Source organism: Ahaetulla prasina, chromosome 3, assembly GCF_028640845.1.
Source record: "Ahaetulla prasina isolate Xishuangbanna chromosome 3, ASM2864084v1, whole genome shotgun sequence".
NCBI lineage: Eukaryota > Metazoa > Chordata > Lepidosauria > Squamata > Colubridae > Ahaetulla > Ahaetulla prasina.
In genome coordinates, this window is record NC_080541.1 from 197582548 (window position 1) to 197604064 (window position 21517).

General features: G+C 38.8%; 1 protein-coding gene across 1 annotated transcript; it reads left to right on the plus strand.

Annotated features, from left to right (window-relative positions):
- Positions 1-1567: 1567 nt before the first annotated feature.
- Positions 1568-18688, plus strand: FAM83D (family with sequence similarity 83 member D). The gene is made up of 4 exons (XM_058174499.1): positions 1568-2173; positions 11850-12017; positions 14619-14743; positions 17145-18688. The coding sequence occupies exons 1-4, from the start codon at positions 1703-1705 to the stop codon at positions 18145-18147; spliced, it is 1767 nt and encodes a 588-aa protein (XP_058030482.1). The 5' UTR covers positions 1568-1702; the 3' UTR covers positions 18148-18688.
- Positions 18689-21517: the final 2829 nt, after the last annotated feature.

Here is a 21517-nt window from a genome sequence, read left to right on the forward strand (position 1 = left end):
AGAAGATAGTATACAATTTCTGAAGTAAAAAGACAGTAGATTTTTATAGTTGATCCTCTAGGCACTTTTAGAATAATCCAAATTGGCTACAATGGCCACAACTTCTGACAACAAATTTCATAATTTAGGACAAAAAATGAATATTCTACATGATCTTTTATCATTTCATCATTTATCCTCATTTCAAGCTAAAAAGCTCCTGTTACTGTAACCTTTCTTTATATGGGAATTGCTCCTATACAGTGGTAATTTTGACTGCCTTTTTGCACATTTTCAAGCTTTATATCATCTTTTAAAGGTGTGGTGCACTCTAAGCTGATATTTTCATAGAACTATGTATCTCATTTCTGATCTGTTATTGCTACCAAATCAGATGTTTGATATTTATATGCATATTATACATGTTGTTGGAATATAAATATCCATCTGGGTTCAGTTCCAAATGGGGAGAAATACACTGGAAACATGGAGGCTGATTGAAAAGATGGTTTTATGGTGGACAAGACCACATGAATTTTCTGGGTCCTGGGCAAAATGAACACATTTTGAACACGAACACACACACTTTGGAACATTTCTCAACTTTTCTTGAGTTAACTGTTCTGAGCAGTATGATGTCATCCACAAACATGATTACCCCTCTTTTCAGCCTTCATTCCAGATAATTTTAAATAAATAAATTTTTAAATAACATTTAAATAAAAAGCACTAGTGATCCTTAGGGGAATGGTACTTTCACACAGTCCATTTATTGTTCTTTCCTGGTTTTTAATTATTTCTAATGAGTTAGGTCCGGTATCTTTGATTTTCTTGATGTCTAAGTAAACTTAACGGTTCAATAATGCGCTTATTGCACAAACCTCTGTAAGAACCTGTGATGAATTCACTAATTTTTCCAATCTTTTCCCCAAAACAAATGTTCAGCTGCTCTATGCTTCTCTTTATTTTCCCTCAACACCCCCCTACATTTTTTTAAAAAAACAAATGGGTTAAATTCCAGTCCTTAGCATGGATGCTGATAATAAAAAGCATCCATGCTAATGCTTTTGCAAAAATGCAAAAAAAGCATTTTTGTGAAAAGAACAGTCATTTGGTTCTTCGGGCGAGATCTCGGGACCCGCGAGGATTCTTTCATTTTTATATTGTGGCTTAAATTGTGTCATCTTTGGCATTTATTCCATGGAAGTCGATCCGTTCAGGACCAACCTAGAAAACTGCAGATGCCGCAACTACAAACGTGCACAACCACTCTTGATTTAATTCTGGACGCCGGGAGGATGCAAGGCGTTCAATAATGACTTCGACATCACTCCGAACCATCGGCTCCTTTGACAGGCTACAGTTCAGGCGGCTTGCAGCTTTGTATCATTACCTACCTGGTCGAAGAACACAGCGATTGCCCCACCGCGCCCAAGCCCCGGGCTTGAGCGACAGGTATCTGCTGAAGCCGAGAGCATGGAAAGACGGTTGTTGTTTTTTAAATCGCCGAGAAACTCCTTTCTTTCTCTCGGGATTGGAACGGCCGCTCCGAAATACAGCCAATCAGCGAGCCTCCCCCCTCCCCCCCCCGAGAGGCGAGGCGACAGCCGTTCCAGCCTATAACGGAAGCGCGGACGCCAGTTTAGATTCAAATTTTCTATAAAGTGCCAACTCCTCCCACGCGCCCGAGTATTCCCTAAGGTTCGCGTCCATCGGAAGGGCGATGGCGAATCAGTCCCAGTGCCTGGACGATGCCCCTTTCCGGAGTTTACGCGGCTGGGAGCCCCTTCCCCCGCCGGCCTATAACGAGGCGCAGCGCCTGGCGCTGGAGGAGCTTATCGCCAAAGGCCAGCCGGCTTTCCAGGCTTTCTTACGCCGGGAAAAAATGAGCTCTTTCCTTTCCGATCCCGAGATCGAGGCTATTTTGCGCGCCGCCGTGCAGCCCCTCGGGACGAACGAAAGTGTCTCGGCTACAGACCAAGCCCTGAACACCTCCTTGGATTGTTCCTCGCTCACCTACTTCCCGGTGCAGTCTGACGTTGAGCCACCTGTCCTAGAGCTGGGCTGGCCGGCTTTTGTTACCGGCTCTTTCCGAGGACTGACCCGCGTGGAGACTTATTTCCAGCCCTGCTTTGGCGAGGTCATCTATGCTTGCAAAGAGGCGGTGCGCAAGCAGATCCGATCAGCGAGAGAAGTGAGTGAAGGGCTCGAGACAGGTGGTCTGCAGGGGGTTGGACTAGATGACCTCCAAGGTCCCTTCCAACTCTGTTACTGAGTGTTCCTTAGTTTGGCTGGAGCTGCGCTTCGTGGTGGGCACGATTCGGCCAGGGTGGAACAGCAACGTTGCACGCAGATCAGGCGTAACTCTGGTTTTTAAAGTCCGTTCCCGCAGCCGCAAATCAACAGTCCTCGCAACCTTCTAACTACCCGCAAATTACTGCTCCGTGTTTGACGCATATCTCCTAGGAGTTCGCCTTAATGTGTGGTTGGGAGTGCGGTGTGTGGTGATTGTAAGAAACAATTTACCTTTTATTAGTTGATAACTTGTGGTTATCGAAAAAGCCTCCCAAGTTTGAAAGTCGGGTGTGGGAAAAGAATTAAAAGGTTACTTCCACCACGAGGCATTAATTTGTTGGGTTACATTGTAATGCTTTTCCAAGAAAGTGTGTGTACGCTGGACTCTTAACTTTATGTGCAGAATTATTGTGCTTCGTTTGAAAGTCAAATGCCATAATAGATCGGTTTAATGTAGTGAAGGACAGCTGTTGGACTTATGGTCAGTGCTACACTTTCCTGGATCCTGCAGTCCCTATGTCTGTTTATAAGTTATATATATGCATTAATATGTAGATAATCAACATTCCAATTTTTTTAAAAATGATGTAATGGATAAATGGCTATGTTCTAATTTTTTTTCCTCCACCCCAGTAAATTGTCTTACTTACTTGGAGACCAGTGCTCCAGATTGTTGCTAAGCTTTGATTCCCAACAGCCTCATCTGGTTTCAGTGTACAGGGAGTTGTGTTCAGTAGCAGCCAGAAGCTCACAGATTTCTTATCTCTTAAAGAGAAATCCTTTATGCCTGTGACTCCCCAGCGTAACTGCCATTTGTTTGACTTATTTTGGGAGTAGGAGGTAGGTATTGTGTTGGCTGTCAAATGTGGTTATGCTTGCATTTATTCTTCTTTGTATTACAATTGCTGTTAATGTAAACAAAGAAGGAATTACCAGCCCAATTTGAATTGAGCAGAAATCTTCAGTTGGTATATGGACTGGAAGCAAACGCAATTCTTGAAGAATGGAAATAAGCTGTTAATCAGCCAGAGTCAATTGAAGTTGGTCTTTTGTCTAACTTAAAAAAATAAATTTGGGTTATTTTCATTCTGCTTTTTGTGGTAGAGTCCTATCTCTTCTGAAAATTAATTGAAAGTACTGTGTAATTGTTGCAGAAATTGAAGATCTCTATAGTGAAGTTTTGTAAATTATAAATGTTGACTCCCTTCAGCCGTTGTTAGTTTCTTCAAGGGCCATTTTTTTAAAAAAAAATGACATGGCTCGTCCAATCCTAGTAATAATAAAAGGCAAGTTGGTTTTAATTCATATTTTCGTATATCTTTTGATCAGAATTTTACATAAAACGATGAAATAAAATTCAAGGTTAAAGGAGTGATGGTGTAATGAATTTGATATTGTATGCAAAGTAATGTAATAGTACATAAATTCTTATGCTTCATCTATTTAAGTTTGGCTATTAGGTTAGAAATATAACTGAAGGAATTGAAAAATATCTATTTTGCAGATAATCAGTACAAGCTCTTTGAAATCTGCCATTTCTATTGACTGAAATGACATTATTTAAATAATTTATAGGGGAAAAATCAAGGTTAAATTGGCATTGTCTATTTTTAATTAACTTTTATTATAATTTTAATTAAATTTTATTATAGGGCTAGTCTTCAAAGCACTTTAGATATAATAATGTTTCTATAGCCCTATAAAAGTAGGTTAGTATTTTGCCCGAATAGGCAGTATTATTTGTCTAAGGCTATCCAGTGAATTCCAATCTCAATGGAGCTTACAATTTAGGAAGTGGAAAGATCTGATTTGTTACTGCACCAAATGATGCATTCATTATACGCTCTCTGGACTTTCTGTATCTTTCATCTGGTTTCCGTTGGCAACTAAAGCTCTCAGTTAACCTGCTTCCAAAATCCTTCAGCTTAGTGATCTGTTTCATACATTCCTTCTTTCTGGCAATCTAACACCCTTCAACTCACCTTAGCCACAGTCAGCATCGCCAAAGGCAGGAATTAGAAATGTTATACAAGTAGTCCTCAACTTATGACCACAACTGAGCCCAAAATTTGTGGTGTTAAGCGAGACAGTTAAGCGAGTTTTGCCCCATTTTATGACCTTTCTTGCCACAGTTGTTAAGCAAATCTGCCTTTCTCATTGACTTTGCTTGTTAGAAGGTTGCAAAAGGTGATCACATGACCCCAAATACTGCAACTATCATAAATAAGAGTCAGTTGGATCATCATGGGGATGCTGCAACAGTTGCATGAAAAACAGTCATAACACCTTTTTTATGCTGTTGTAACTTCACTAGTTAGTGTTGTCACTAATCAAACTATTGTAAGTAGAGAACTACTTGTAATTTAAATTATTAGTTGGTCACCAAATTATCAATTCCTACTTTGTATCTATTATGGAAAATTATCTCTCAGTATAAAAAAAAGATTTTCATAAGTGACCATCCCACAACTGACCAATAAGTAAATTGAAAAATAACAGCCCTTGAGAAGTGTCCTTTGCAAAGAATGCCAAAGTTATTGTTTACTCATATTGAAATGGTTGATGATTAGAAGCCTCAACCATGATTCTGGTTGAGGCTTCTAAAATAAGAAGCAGGATGGGCTCCAGTATAATGTTATATTTGGCATGGGAGGAGTCTATGAGTTAATCCTAAAATATTAGGTTGGTAGTCCTAGCTAAAAATATTGAAGCAGGGGTACCTACAGTCTTTGGAACCAATAAACAATGCTGTTCTTGTGATGGGTATGTTTTCATGACTAATTACACTATAAACATGTGAAGCCATTAGTTGGTGGAATGTTATGTTTCCTGTCCTGCATGCCTATTGTGTTGTGACCCATAGTGTTATAATCAGTAGGAAGAAGGAAATTCACATTACAGAGCCTCAGTGACACAGAAGTAGGAAAGGCAAATTGATTAAATGAGTACCTATCTTCTTTGTTGGCTGTGATGTAAGCTGATAACCAAATGTCAAGATAGCAGATGACAAATGATATGTTTATTCAAAAGCCATTTATTTAATGAAATATATTTGACAGTGGCAATATTAATAGCGTCTTGCTTTGGATTTTATTTCTCAATGTCTTTCCATCAGTTTTTTCATCTAATACCGTTTGCCTACTGTTGCATAATTTAGTTTATATCTCTCTAGGAATACAGGAGAAAGAGAAGCGGTGGCTCAGGGACTAAAACAGCTGAGCTTGTCGATCGAAAGGTCGGCAGTTCGGCGGTTCAAATCCCTGGTGCTGCCGTGTAACGGGGTGAGCTCCCATTACTAGTCCCAGCTTCTGCCAATCTAGCAGTTTCAAAAGCACGTAAAAATGCAAGTAGAAAAAATAGGGACCACCTTTGGTGGGAAGGTAACAGCGTACCGTCGCCTTTGGTGTTGAGTCATACCGGCCACATGACCACAGAGACATCTTCGTACAGTGCTGGCTCTTCGGCTTTGAAACGGAGATGAGCACCGTCCCCTAGAGTCGGCAACGACTAGCACATAAGTGCGAGGGGAACCTTTACCTTTACCTTAGGAATGCAGGAAGTTGCTTACTACCATGCCAGATTATTTACCTTGTCTAGTTAGGTAGTTCTTGACTGATGACTGGATAATTGTGCAGTTTCAATGGAACCCTCTACCCCCAAAGCTACTTATGACTGGTTTCAAAGTTCTGATGTTCCCCTTCCCTGCTCCCCCCACCCTCAGTGGTCATGTAACCACATTTTGGGCACTCAGCAACCAGCTTTCATTTACAGCTCTTTCTGGTATCCCACAGTCATGATTGCAATGGTTTTTCCTGAAACTGGCATTTACTTCCAGTTTTTAGCAAAACAGGCCTATAATGAACACTGGTTTGCTTATCAACTACCACATTCACTTAATGATCACCACAAAGAACACCATAATATCAAGTCAGTCATGTGATGACCTGTTTTACAACCATCACAATTTATGATTATAATTCTCAAATTCAATTATAGTTGTAAGGCAAGGACTACCTGTAGTTTGAGTTGAATTGACATTGTGTTAAGTCATAATGTGTGTTGAGGATCATATAATGCACTGTTTTACAATGATTAGGTTCATAGAAGACAGAAAGCCAAAATTATTTAATTTAGTAAACCATGACCTCTAAATGTATTTATTCTCACAATGAATATATGCAAAATGTAGATGCTTGTATAGCATCTTTTCTACCAAAATATGAAACAGCCTTGAAATATTTTGTAATTTTAATCTTTTCTTCAAATAAACCAGGATGCTTTAATGTAACCATTATCCTAGTTATTGCTTTTGGGCATAGTATTTTCCATTATCTTTGTTGATGATATGGTGAGCATAGTAAATAGTCTCTTACCAAACTACATGGGCCATCATTGACATAAGAATAAAGCTGTTGGGTTCACGATAAGAAGAGGAAATAAAACGTTTATTTTTTAAATTTGTATATCACCTAATTCCCAGTAACTTGGCAGCATATGATGGCCAGAATAAGGAATTGCACAAATCCAGAAGCATGCTGTGATAGAAGCACCCCCCTACCCCCAATATTTATTTAAAAATTAGCAGAAAATTTGTTTCTGGATGTATAGTAGAAATGATCACAACTCTATTTGTTGTGTTTGATTTATTGTCTTTCCACTTCACATAGCAGCTGTAATTTCTGCTATGCTTACCAATGGGTGGAGATACTAGGATGTGAATATTTCAGTCAGCTGTTTTCTAGTATTTCTGGCTGTTGATAGTATGACACCATCTAAGGCTGATCTCCTTAGTATCATTTTGTGATACTAATACAGCTATAGTTTTGAGATTTCTAGTCCTATTCAGAAAAAAATGCATTGTTTACAAATTCATGTGAGTGTTCTTCATACAGTGAGATGATACTAGATTTTTCAAATGTGATATAGCCTGTAATTAAAGTTCTAAATTAAAATTCCCATCACTTCTAAACAAGTAATTATGCTAAGCAGAAAATATGCAACTGCAGTCCAATATATTTTGTTTAGAAGGTACAGTTTAGTTGACATTGTAAGGGGAGATACTGATGTAAGTGAGACATCATGAAATAGTCTAGGCTTCCTCTGAAAATGTCTTGAATAATTTGATTAATTATTCTATCAAAACAACACTGATGATAATGTAATTCTACAGTTTCCAATTTGATACTCTAGTTTGTGTACTCTACCTCTTATAAACTCCAATCCACAGTGTTTAAAATCATGGGATTATATCCTGAAATATCGGATGGATATTGATTAAGAAAAGGCTGTATATACCATCCAAACTTAATGAGGCCTGTTCTTTGCTGTTTTTTTAGTATCTAGATTGGGTAGAGACGAGTGGAATAGAAAACCAGGGGCAGGGACTGGACTGTTGTATCCTGTGGACAGGGCTGGTTGACTGGTTAAGGCTTGAAAAGTGTACTTTATGATACATAGTGAATAAAGAGTAAAAAAAAGACACACCACTTGCAGGCATCTACAGCTAGCCATAATAATGACAAAATATTCATTTATTCATAGTGCAATTATTATGCCTTTTCATATCTGACTTCAGAAGTGAAGTTTTTTTGTTACATTTTTCTTTACTACCCCTTGTGCCATCTCTCTTAGGTTTTGTTTCTAAATTTCTAAACATCATTCCCAGTCCAAACAGTGGAACTTGCAAACTATCAAGTACAATTTAATTATCAGTATAGATTATGAAATGACATCTATATGATAAAAACAGCCTGCTTTTCTTTTTTCTTGGTGGTGAATGATTCAACATTCTTGCTTTAGGTTTGTAACTGCTATTCAGTGATTTCTGTAGAAATAACCAAAGTCCTACACTGCATCCTTTGAAACATCTTTGGGCCCTATTTGCTGCGGCAGTATGCACTAGAGCAGTGGCCCCCAACCATTTCCAGGGACCACTTCCATAGTGAGAGATTTTTCCTCAGACAAGAGGGGGCATGGTTTCTTGTGCTGCCTGCATCCTGCGGATGGAGCGTCTTCACTTGTTTGCACGGACTGGTTTCTGGCATGCCATGGGATTGGGGACTTCTGCTGGTCTGTTTGAAACTGAACAGGACTCCTGCACTAGAGAGAAATGTAAGGGCTTGAGAATACAACTTACAGTAGGTACTGTTTACTCTTTATATTATATTGAATTTGGACTCAAAGTAAATAGAGTGGTGTACTACCATACATATTGAAATACCACAGTTCAATGAACAGTTCCAAAGTCCAGTTCTCTAAACCAAATTGCCTTACCTTAATCTCCAAATCATTGATCTTGTCGATGAGTTCCAGGTATCTAGAATCCTTAGGTAGGCTTCTATTTCAGCTGAGGGATGTGGATAGTCATATTCTATATTCCAGCTGGGAAAGAGAATTTTTTAAAAGCAATATATAATACTACAGCAGTATCTACATATTCAGGTCAAATAACTTCAATATAAATTGTCTTATGCACTCATTATAATTGTTAACTGGATTGCTGTAATCACTTGGGGGATGTTACTTCTTTCAATATCCTTCCTTGACCGACTGAAATATATACATACAGACAAATATGCAGTGGAATGCAGTTACTCATCTGCCTAACGGAATGTTGGAATGGTGCCTGTTGTAGGATAAGCTCCATTTACTGCAGGGCAAACGATTTTATAAAACAGATGTAAAAGTCACTTTTCAAATAGGGTTTGGACTTTTTCAGGAAAGCAGAAGCTGCACAAACAGGTTTACAAGAGAAGAATGTGGGAGTGAATTGGTACAATTAGGTATTCTTGGGGGAAAAAAGTACAGGGTAGTGGTAGTTGCCCAGAATAATTTAATTAACAGTATTGGCTGTCTTTATTACAATCAAAAGAAATTTTAGATATTTTCAGGACAAAGATGGTCATTGATCTTTCCACACAGGGATCTACAGTCATTGCTGCATTTTATTTTCAAATATTATGTTTTGATATGCTTAATAGATTTTGGAGAATAATATGCAGAAATAGCTACATTCTGGATGTTTCAATAAATTTCAGTCCTTATCATGCAAGTTTGTCAATTCCATAGGATATCCCGCCCAAAGGTTGGGGTGTGTGTTGTGCAGTGTATGTATTCATTTGGCTGACACAATACTAGACCAATGTACCTGTAATTCTTGTATAGCCACTTTATGATTGTAGAGCTTATTTCCTTTTGGTCATCTTATTTAGCTTTCCTGATTCTGTAGTCCACGAGGCTTGATGAAATCTAGAATGTTAAACTGTTAAGAAAAATGAGGGCAGAAAGAAGTTTGTGATAATCCTATTGAAGCCACTAGTTCTCATAATTTAATATTTCGGAGGGGGGAGATCAATGCTTTTCATGTAGATGCAAGCAAGATCTTCAGTAAAAAGATATTTAGAAACAGGATTAGGAATATCAGAATAGGTAGTATATAGACCAGTGTTCAAATGTTTTAAAGGAACTTCATATAAATAACTATATGTTATTGTAATAATATTAATATTGTAAAATATTAATGTTGTAAAAGTAGTTCAGGTGGACTGCAAAGCAAAATCAGGACTTGTATATCTGGAATGTATCAGTTGTCTGTCTAGGACAATTACTGTGCTCTAGAGAAAGTATTTGATTTACTCAATGTGATAGGCTAAAAAGTGGCTGGGTATGCGCCGTTCAATACGGGATATGAACAAAGTGTAATTTAGCATGTTATGCAGACAGGCAAATGGTTTAATTCTGTAAACCAGGGCTTCAGTTATTTTGGTTAACATGTTTTTGAGTTTCAAAGACAACTCAAGTCAAATATCAAATTGATTCAAAGGCAATTCATTTAGATCATGACAGGAAAGGTGCATTTTACAAAAAAGGAATGTGAAGAAAGGAAAGGAAAAACTCTTGAGTTGCTGTACAGGTAACACCAAGAAACAACCACTAGATTACATGACGGGATGTTTAGATAGGTAACCTGGATTGTATTGTCATGTAGAAGATTAGTTTTTAAACATTTGCTTAAAAAAAAATAATCCTGTGTCAGAGCCAATATCACTTTTCTTGAAGAACATACAAATCTCTGCATAAGAATGAAATTTAGGAAATAGCTTATTCTTCTAAAGTCATAGTGATGTTTTACGATGACATTTATAAATGTGCCACGATTGTTAATATACAAAAGATATTTGATAATCCAGAGACTTGAAAAGCATTGTTCTTGTGAAGACTCTTTCCCCCCCCCCCCTTTCCTCAAGTAGGATTGTAAAAATATCAGGCAATTAGTGTTTACTTCCAGCATCCAGGAATACTTGACATTCCTATACAAAAGTAGTGCCAAGTTCTAATAATTTGTCATTCTTGTATTTGGCACATTTATGTATGTATGTTTAGTGCTCCAAAAATGAGAAGTCATATGAGCTTGTTGTTTTGTTTTTAAGTTTTAAATCCTAAATACAGCACTGACATTCCCAACAACACCTGCAGCAAGCTGGTGCTTGGCTCAATTTCTGCCTTGAAGGAAGGGAGTGGAGAAAATGTTGAAAGATAGCCGACTTTGTTACAGTAGCTTCTAGTGGCTAGAAATGATGAAAGTAATTATACAAGCCCAACAAATAAGGTTAATTGCAGGAACATGTGATATTTTCAACAGAAGTGAAAAAGAAAATATATTACAATCATTGCATATTTTCTGGCTTGGTCTTCATTATCTGTCATTTTTATCCTAGAATTCAATTGTCAGTATGGCCATCGCTATACAACTTTATATACTTCAGCTTATGCAGACTGGGGAAGGCTGCTCTAGACTGTAAGAATAAATCTTTATTGAAGATAAGAAATCAGTGGCTTCCCCACCCTCAATGCTAGCTATCCAGGTAGTTTCTTAATCATCTAATTAGAAGGCTGCATAGGATTAGTTATGCTCAAAGAAAGAATGAAAACCAAGATTCCTCCCAGCAAATAGGTTGCAATTACAGGTTTGCTGGTAGGAAGTTTGGTGAGCTTTTCCTAACTCCTCAATCTTGTAAAATAAGAATCAGTGACAAAGAATGTGAAGCTCCTCAGCTGTGCCGTTTGACACTGAGGCAGAGCTTTAATATATAGGCAAAAATCACTCTATATATTCCTCTACCATATTTATTCAATAAAATATGATATAATACAGAAAATTGATATGTTTTTTAAAATTGGATGAAATGGGAAATTATATACAGGCCTGATTTATCCACATATATGAATTTCTTAAATTTTATGTAATGATGGAAGAATATATGTTTCACACTGAAAATATAAAGCATACCTCAGTAAACTTAATATTTTTTTAATTCATTAGTCCAGTAGCACTAAGAGAACAGAGATGTTCCATTACACATTTTAGTTTGAAAGAAGAAGGTTATAAAGGGAATGTCTAAATGTTTGAGCTATGAATATTCATACTAGCTAAAAATTATGGAAATGACCTCTAGAATATCTGCATGGTATAATGAGAAAAGTTGTGCCGCAGCATGGAAGGATATTTCATTTTGTGCTAAAGCCTCTGATAAAATATTTGTAATGTTGGAATTCATTTCATTTTTATCTTCAAGGTTATTGCTGTGGTTATGGACACATTCACAGATATGGACATCTTCAGAGACCTTCAAGAAGCTTGTAAGAAGAGGCTGGTTCCTGTGTATATACTTCTGGATCAGAATTTTCTCTGTCATTTCTTGGAAATGTGTAAAAACTTGGAATTCTCCCCTGAACAGGAAAATGTATGTTATGGGACATTTTTATCTTTACATATATATACACAAGATTATTTGAACATTGTTGAAAAAGAGGAGAAAGTAATAAACTATCTTCAGTAATAGTGTCATTAATAACATTTGATTTCATAAATAATATTAAAAACTTCAGGAGGAGGTACTAAAGCATCTGTCTTTCAAAATGACTTTCTCTAGAAGATAAAATTTTATCGACACTGATAAAATAGCTTTACAAGCTATCTTACAATCTCTACCACAGAGAGTGTCAATAATGCATCCACAGCTGTAGAAAATGAACAAGTAGTATAATCTCAGAAGTTTGTAGAATTAGTTTAGTTAGTATATATCCATCTGATAGTTTAAAGAGGATTAAGGTTCTCTATCTACCATCTTTTTTTCTCTATTTATGAATATTGGTCGAGTTACCAGCATAATTTTTTTTGACTGGTAAATAACTTCAACTAGGCTCACTGTTCCATTTCAGTTCTGTATTGAGACAATGTAGAGGCAATGGAGACATTTTATCTGTAACCTAAGTGGTCTTTCACAGTTGCTGAGCTATTTTAGTTTCCTACTAGTTTAGCAAATTCTTTTGAGATCCATTACTAAGAAAACTTAAGGTTCTAGTTTTCTGTAGCATGCACTTTAAGTCCCCATTAAATAGAATATGAACAAAAGTTCAACTGATCAGATTAAGACTTCAAGTACCTAGCATCCACTTCTTAACCTTCACTCACTGGAAAAACCAATTGAGTGAAACTTTGTATTAGAGCTCAAAAACATAGTCTTAAAATGTGCTAAATCAATAATTATGCTCCTATAGCAATAAATGTTTTGTTATGTTTTACACAACCTTGTGTTTATAAAGATGCTCCAACTTTAGAAGCTACTAAGTTTGTTTCTGAATGCCATACTTTACCTCCCTCTCTCAATATGAAATGTACTTCTTCATCTGGAGTTTGACTGCATTTCTCTTGGGGACTGCCTGAGAAATTGACAACTCAAATTTTGGTTAAATCACTTAACCCTCCTGGATAGGTTTTCTTCATCACTAAGAAGGTAAATCATTCGGATCCAGCATATTATGGCAGTATCTTCACTCAGCCTACATAAAGCTTTAATCAAAACTAATTAGAGGATTTGGGATTTAGATTTACAAAATGTGAGGAATTAAATAATCCATTCCTATTATGGCACAATTGTAGACTCCTCATTGTCAGTTCCTGTCTGCTTCTGTAACAACCTTATTTCATGTACAGTTATCAATTTACGACCTGCCATTTAAAGACTGTTTGAAGTTCTGATGGACCTTCCTGGGAGGTCCTTATGACGCAGATTTAAAGTTTCTCAACAGTTGGGCTCTCTTGCAGTCAAATGACTGCACTTTGGATAATCAGCAACCAAGCTGCATTTACGGCCATTTGTAGTGTCCCACAGTCATGTCCCCATGTTTTATGAGTGTTTTGCTAAAACCCAGCATTTTTTTACAGTTTTTGGCAAAATTGTGCTCCTTAGTAAATCTTTGGTTCACTTAACAACCACAGCATTCATTTAACAACCGTGTCAAAACTAATCTAAAATTAGATTGTGATGGACAGATACCATTATGGTCGTAACTCAAGGACTATCTGTAGTAATATATGTGGGTTTTTTAAAAAAATTGATTTCAATTGGAGCACTTCTTATAACTATAGAAAAATACATTAGTCTCCCATACAGCAGTTGTATCTGGGCCTGCTCAGATTCAGATGTTGAGTCAGTAATTCATTATATTGTTACATTTCTCATTTACCATCTATAACATCTGGCATACATAAACCTAGTTTTCAGAAATTCACTTTGATCAAAAAATTCTAGTCTTCTGGAAGACTTAATTTGGATTGTCACATTTTTAGGAACAGCTATGGGCCGCAGAAGCTAGTTGATATCATCTTATCAACAAATATTGCAGGCTTAGGTTTTATTTTTCCTGTATTCTTAATTTTGCATTTGTATTTTGTTGAGCTAGAACTATAAATAAAGGATTTGATTCAATTTCTGCCATTCGTATCATTTTTTCCAGTAGTTATCCCTTGAAGCAGATTTTCTTGACATTACTTAATGCTGTGGCTTCTGTGACTATTACTAATAAGAATACTGATTTGCTAGTATACAGAAGCTCTAATGGAGAAATCTGCAGTTGAAGATAAGAATAGCATTGTGTTGTATAGTCATAAATCTTTGTTTCTGCACTGTCAAGGCCTTTTTATCCCTTTGCCATATCAAAGGAATTGAATGGATGAGGCACAGTTCCATCTTTTTAACTGACAGCAGAAAGAAATCTTAAATCACATAGAAGAAAAACAATCACTAAGATTAATTTTGAACAGTTTCAATTTTGGAACAAAGAAATACATGGAACTCATTATCACTCAATAGATAAGCACGTTGCTCTTACAATAGCCCTTTGTTTTCATGGAGGATAAGAAAGTTGACTTGCCAAAGCCCCAAACATTTATATTTCACTATATTATATTTCTGCATTGCCATTATACCCCTTTTTATATGTAGGTGGTTAAACACATTGCCTTGGTAATTTTGTCTAAAATTTTGTCATTTTGAAAACAGTTAATGAGAGTCCGAACTATTACTGGAAACACCTATTATGCAAGATCAGGAGCTAAAATAATCGGGAGTGTCCATGAGAAGTTCATGCTTGTTGATGGTGTAAGAGTGACTACAGGCTCCTACAGGTAAGTATCTGTTATAAAAACTAGCTTGGTCTCTTGGCTTCAATAGGTGGACAAGCTTTCTTCAGCTGAGTAACCCAGTTGACTTGGCATAATTTTCCATAATCCTCCAGTATTATTTAGTGCTAATAACTTAGTATTGCAGAAAGGCATCCATGCAGGGAAAGCTAAATTCTCTCCTAGTAGATCCAAGAATGGATGTATGTTAATGTTTCTGTATGGAATTTGGTGTGAAAAGCAAGGCTGTGTTTCTTTAAAACACATTGTTTTGTATACATTTTTATATTTAAATGGAACTTTGGTTTGGTTTGGGGTTTTAGTTTTCATATTTAAACTGGGTTGCCATCAAATTTCAGCTAGTTGTCTCTTCTATTTAACTGAATTACAAATAAAATACAGTGGGTTAATCTTTCTCTCTAAGCCAGTGTTAATTGTTTTTCTCTTGTCAGGATGATTTCCCGCTTTTAAAAATGATTGAGAACCCAAAAAAAGGCTTTCGTTTGAATGGATTTTAGTCATCAATGTTTATTATATTAAAATTTAAAATTGATGCATTCGCTGCCATTTCTCATGACTGAAGGGACTTTAATATTATTTTTTTTTCAACAAAGGCTGAAAATTTGTTAATTTATGGACCACTGAGAGGATTTTGGAGAATGTCCAGGGGTCTTAGGACCAGATTTTAAGGAACATTACTGTAGGATAATCCAACAAGCTCCAGCTTTTAAGGATCTAAGATTGCTTTTAAAATTTGAAATGTGGATAGAATGGGGACAAGCATACATATATTTAAACTGGAATGCTTTTTATAAGAAATTTTTGTTTTTTGTTTTTTTGTTTACATTTATATCCCGCCCTTCTCCGAAGACTCAGGGCGGCTTACAGTGTATAAGGCAATAGTCTCATTCTATTTGTATATTTTGTATATTTTTTACAAAGTCAACTTATTGCCCCCCCAACAATCTGGGTCCTCATTTTACCTACCTTATAAAGGATGGAAGGCTGAGTCAACCTTGGGCCGGGCTTGAACCTGCAGTAATTGCAGGCTCTGTGTTCTAATAACAAGCTTCTTAACGGCCTGAGCTATCCCGGCCCCAAATGATATTGAGAAAGAAAAAAATACAGTTTCACACAGGTTTCCTTTCTGTTATAAATTTTGTTATTGGAAGACTGAGTTTCATCAAGTTAATAATACCATTATTAACAATGAAACTCAACAAGGTCTTCCTAGACTGCCATAAGCTTGTATTTATACGCAGCATGTGGGCTAGAATTTATTCTTTACTATTATACTTGCAGCCATAGAGGATTCTAGTCCCATTGTTCTACACTATTATTAAGAGCCGCAGTGGTTAGAATGCAGTACTGCAGGCTACTTCTGCTGATCACTGGCTGCCAGCAGTTTGGCAGATTGAATCTCATCAGGTTCAACACTGACTCAGCCTTCCATCCTTCGGAGGTCAGTAAAATGAGGGCCCAGATTGTTGGGGGCAATTTGCTGACTCTATAACTGCTTAGAGAGGGCTGTAAAAGCACTGTGAAGCAGTATATAAGTCTAAGTGCTATTGCTATTAGTGCAGTGCTGCCTTAACATTCTTAATATATTCAAATAAAATTAATAGGGCATTTATTACAAAAACCCAGGATAACTTTCTATTCATTTGTAAAGAATCTTGTTTATAAACACTTCAAATCTTATAACTATAGGTGTAGTTTGGTTGTTCATTTATTCAGTTAAGACTAGGAAGGCAGAGATTCAAATTTACCCATGTAATGACTTTGAGCAAATGATATTCTCTAAGTTTAATCTATTGCAGACATAAATATCTAACACATCTTTGTGCTCATTTTTCCCTAGATTATAATCTCTTGCTCAAAATATAATTGCTATTCTTCTAGTGTAGGCTTGTCCTAATAGCCATCTGACAATTAGCTAAGTCATTTGACTTATTAAGCAGCAATAATTAAAATTCTTGGTTTCCCCGTTACATAGTTAACATATTATTTTTCCATAGAGAATTCCCAAGTATATTTAGATGAAAGTTCAAGATACAATAAAGTATAATAGTTTGTCTTATACTCCTAAATGTAGCCAGTCTTTTTTTTTACCAATTATATATAAATTGGTGAAGATTGGATGAAAAAGTAAAAATTACCTTGCTAGTAATTAAATGTTACAATATTGTTTGGAATAAGTAGAATTGAGTAGAATTTATGGAGCTTTCCCTCAATAAATGTGTTTCAGATCCATGATTGCTATATGTTCCTCGATGAATTAGTATCTCAGCCTCAACCTATCTGATAAATGGGTATAACTGTCTATTTGAAAAGGAAGAGATATTTTAATTTAATTAATTAATATTCTAAATGTATCATATACTATTTTCTTTTTCCATCTTTCTAGCTTCACTTGGACTGATGGGAAGCTGAACAGCAGCAATTTGTTGCTACTCTCAGGCCAAATAGTGGAACATTTTGATTTGGAGTTCCGAATCCTGTATGCACAATCTAAGCCACTTAATTCAAAGCTGCCTCAAAACTACAGGACTAATGTTTGCCATGAACATCCAGTCAATAAACTAACACCTTGCAAAGATTTCACTGTGGGTAATCTTCTGAGAGCTGAGTTTGCTAGGCTCTCAAGCTCCCCAAAGAAACTTGAAAGAGAAATAGAACAGGTGAAAGAGCTCCAAGGGGAAAGGATGAGTGCTAAACGGCCACACCTTAGTGGTGAAAAGGAATGGCATAGTGGTTCTGAAATCCTAACAAAACCTAAAGAGACAAGCAGCCAGTCCACTCAGACTGAAACTTTAGACGAGAAGCGAGCAACAACATTCTTAAATTGTGCCACACAAACTACTACTTCTGTGGTTTCAGCCACCACCCAGACCACTACTCGATGTAGAATGGTGGGCACTCAGACAACAGTTGTACTCAAGACTTCTATGACACAGACTGACAAAAGAGATAATGTGGAAGTACCTCTGGCTCAGAGAATACCTGACCAGAAGATTCCTGATCAAAGAATTTCCTCTAAAGAAGGGTCTCCTATTTCTAGAAAGTCCACCTCAACTTCTTCTAGTGCACGATCACTTTCTTCATCGTCCTCCCAATGTTCTCGGACAAGTTCTGCTGGTTCACTAACATCCCTTAGGTCTATTGACTATTCAGTCAATCACCGTGGAGATTATTTCCGCAAACTAAACAAGGAGAGGGAATTTCACTACTCTGTCATTCGATCCAAGCTTAACCATATGGTCTCCATGCTCTCTAGAAGGGGAAGTGCAGCTGAAAATTACAGAAATTGCCATCCAATGAGGTGTAACTTAAAGCCTAGACAACAGATTAGCACAAGCCTAATAAATCTTAGAGACTTTGCACTGTATAGTTCAAGTGACTGCTTCTGAGAAATGCAAAAGAAGGGAGCTGTTATATACATAGTTGTCAGCAAGGAGATGATTCTCTTCTTAAACTGCCCACTTCTGTAGTATTATAAGACTTGATTGAGGCATGGGGGAAAAATCGTTGTGTACAGCAGAGCCAATAGGTGGATCTAACTTAAGAGTACAAAAGTACTTATTTTATTCTATAGGATTTGTTTTAGGTACATTTGTTGGAGGTATGCCAGGTCTTATACTTCAGCCTGTTTATTTTGTGGTACCTTATGAATATTTTGGGAAGGAGGATTGACTTTTTGTCAGTGCAGTTTTTCTAAAATTTCTAAAATATTTTATTCAAGAGTATGATTCAATTAAGCCACTTAATAGCTCTTCTGCTAAATATGCTCTTAAAAGTATGGAAAAATTTCCACCTATCTCTTGCTAATCTTATGGTATAGTTAGATGTATATTGTTGATGAATTGAATAAAAAACATTTAGTTGCAACCATGGATTTTAACAAAATAGGTTGAATGTACATTTTGAAAATAAAATATTTTTTAAAAATGATCTTATTTATTTATTCAATTTATTCAAATTTATATACCGCCCTATCTCCCGAAGGACTCAGGGCGGTTCACAGGCAAATAAAACAGCATATATATACAAATTAAGAAACCATTAAGAAAACATATTCAAAAAGCCTGATTATTAAAATAATATAGATATTAAAACCAATTAAAACCCCTATAAAATTTAAAAATTTAAAATTAGAAAATTTAAAAAACTAGTCCAGTCCCGCGCAGATAAATAGGTGTGTTTTAAGCTCGCGACGGAAGGTCCGGAGGTCTGGAAGCTGGCGGAGTCCTGGGGGGAGTTCGTTCCAAAGGGTGGGAGCCCCCACAGAGAAGGCCCTTCCCCTGGGCGCCGCCAGACGGCACTGTCTAGCTGACGGCACCCTGAGGAGTCCCTCTCTGTGAGAGCGCACGGGCCGGTGAGAGGTATCCGGTAGCAGTAGACGGTCCCGTAAGTAGCCCGGCCCTATGCCATGGAGCGCTTTAAAGGTGGTTACCAAAACCTTGAAGCGCACCGAAGGCCACAGGTAGCCAGTGCAGTCTGCGCAGGATAGGTGTCATACGGGAGCCACGAGGGGCTCCCTCTATAACCCGCGCAGCCGCATTCTGAACTAACTGCAGTCTCCGGATGCCCTTCAAGGGGAGCCCCATGTAGAGAGCATTGCAATAATCCAGGCGAGACGTCACGAGGGCGTGAGTGACCGTGCACAGGGCATCCCGGTCTAGAAAGGGGCGCAACTGGCGCACCAGGCGAACCTGGTAAAAAGCTCTCCTGGAGGCGGCCGCCAAATGATCTTCAAAAGACAGCCGTTCATCCAGGAGGACGCCCAAGGTGCGCACCCTCTCCATCGGGCCAGTGACTGCCCCGACAGTCAGCCGTGGACTCAGCTGACTGTACCGGGATGCCGGCATCCACAGCCACTCTGTCTTGGAGGATTGAGCTTGAGCCTGTTTCTCCCCATCCAGACCCGACGGCCTCCAAACACCGGGACAGCACTTGATAGCTTCGTTGGGGTGGCCCGGTGTGAAAAGTACAGCTGGGTGTCATCAGCGTACAGCTGGTACCTCACACGAAGCCACTGATGATCTCACCCAGCGGCTTCATATAGATGTTGAACAGAAGGCGAGAGGATCGACCCTGCGGCACCCCACAAGTGAGGCGCCTCGGGCCGACCTCTGCCCCTGTCAACACCGTCTGCGACCGATCGGAGAGATAGGAGGAGAACCACCGATAAGCGGTGCCTCCACTCCCAATCCCTCCAACGGTGCAGCAGGATACCATGGTCGATGGTATCAAAAGCCGCTGAGAGGTCTAATAGGACCAGGGCAGAGGAACAACCCCTATCCCTGGCCCTCCAGAGATCATCCACCAACGCGACCAAAGCCGTCTCAGTGCTGTAACCGGGTCGGAAACCGGACTGGAGCAGGTCTAGATAGACAGTTTCCTCCAGGTGCAAGGAAACTGATATGCCACCATACTCTCTACAACCTTCGCATGAGCGGGTTGGAGACCGACGATAATTACCTAAAACAGCGGGTCAGGAAGGCTTCTTGAGGAGGGTCTCACCACCGCCTCTTTCAAGGCGGCTGGGAAGACTCCTCCACCAAGGAAGCGCTCGTAATAGCCTGGAGCCAGCCTCGTGTCACCTCCTGAGTGGCCAGTACCAACCAGGAGGGCACGGGTCCAGTAAACACGTGGTAGCATTCAGCCTACCCAACAACCTGTCCATGTCCTCGGAGCCACAGGGTCAAACTCATCCCACAAAATGTCACCAAGACCACCCTCAGGCGTCCCATCTGAGTCACCGCAATTCTGGTCCAGACCGTCCCGAGCTGAGCGATTTTATCGTATAGATAACCGTTAAACTCCTCAGCACGTCCCTGCAGCGGGTCATCCGCTCCCCTGATGAAGGAGGGCAGGTCACCCGAAACAGGGCGGCTGGGCGGTTATCTGCCGATGCAATGAGGAGGCGTAGCTACGCCTCGCTTCCTCAATGCCACTAGGTAAGCCCTATTATAGGACTTCACTAGTGTCCGATCAGCCTCGAGCGGCTGGACCTCCAGGAACTCTCTAGGCGTCTTCTCCGGCGCTTCATCCCCTCAGCTCCTCGGAGAACCAAGGAGCGGTTGGGACCTGCGCGGGTCAGAGGCCGCAAAGGCACGACACGGTCTAGGGCCCCCACCGCGGCCTGTTCCCAGGCCGCAACAAGTTCCTCAGCCGTGCCGTGAGCCAGACTCTCAGGAAGTGGCCCAAGCTCCGTCCGGAACCTCTCCGGGTCCATCAGGCGCCTGGGACGGAACCAACGTATCGGCTCCGTCTCCCTGCGGTGTTGAATGGCGGTCAGAAAGTCCAGGCGAAGGAGAGAGTGATCTGACCATGACAAAGGTTCAATGACTATTTCCTTCAAGTCCAGATCTCTCAACCACTGACCAGAGACAAAAATCAAATCCAAAGTGCCTCCCCCAATGTGAGTAGGGCCATCAACTACTTGGGTCAGGTCCAAGGCCGTCATGGAAGCCATGAACTCCCGAGCTGCTGTCGATGACGAGCCGGACGATGGCAAGTTAAAGTCCCCCATGACTAAAAGTCTGGGGATCTTGTTTCCAGAAGTGTGTTAAGACATTTGAGAATCCAAATCTAGTCACTTGTGATTGTATCTCTCTGATGAGGTTCACAGTTTCAGTCTGAAAACTTTTGGTAGCCTTTTGTTCATTAATTTATTGAATTACAAAATTGTATGTTTAGTTTTGGTGTGATATTGTACAAACCAAAATTAATGGTTTAAGGTAATGAACCTGTTAATTGTGGTATCTGAAACGCATG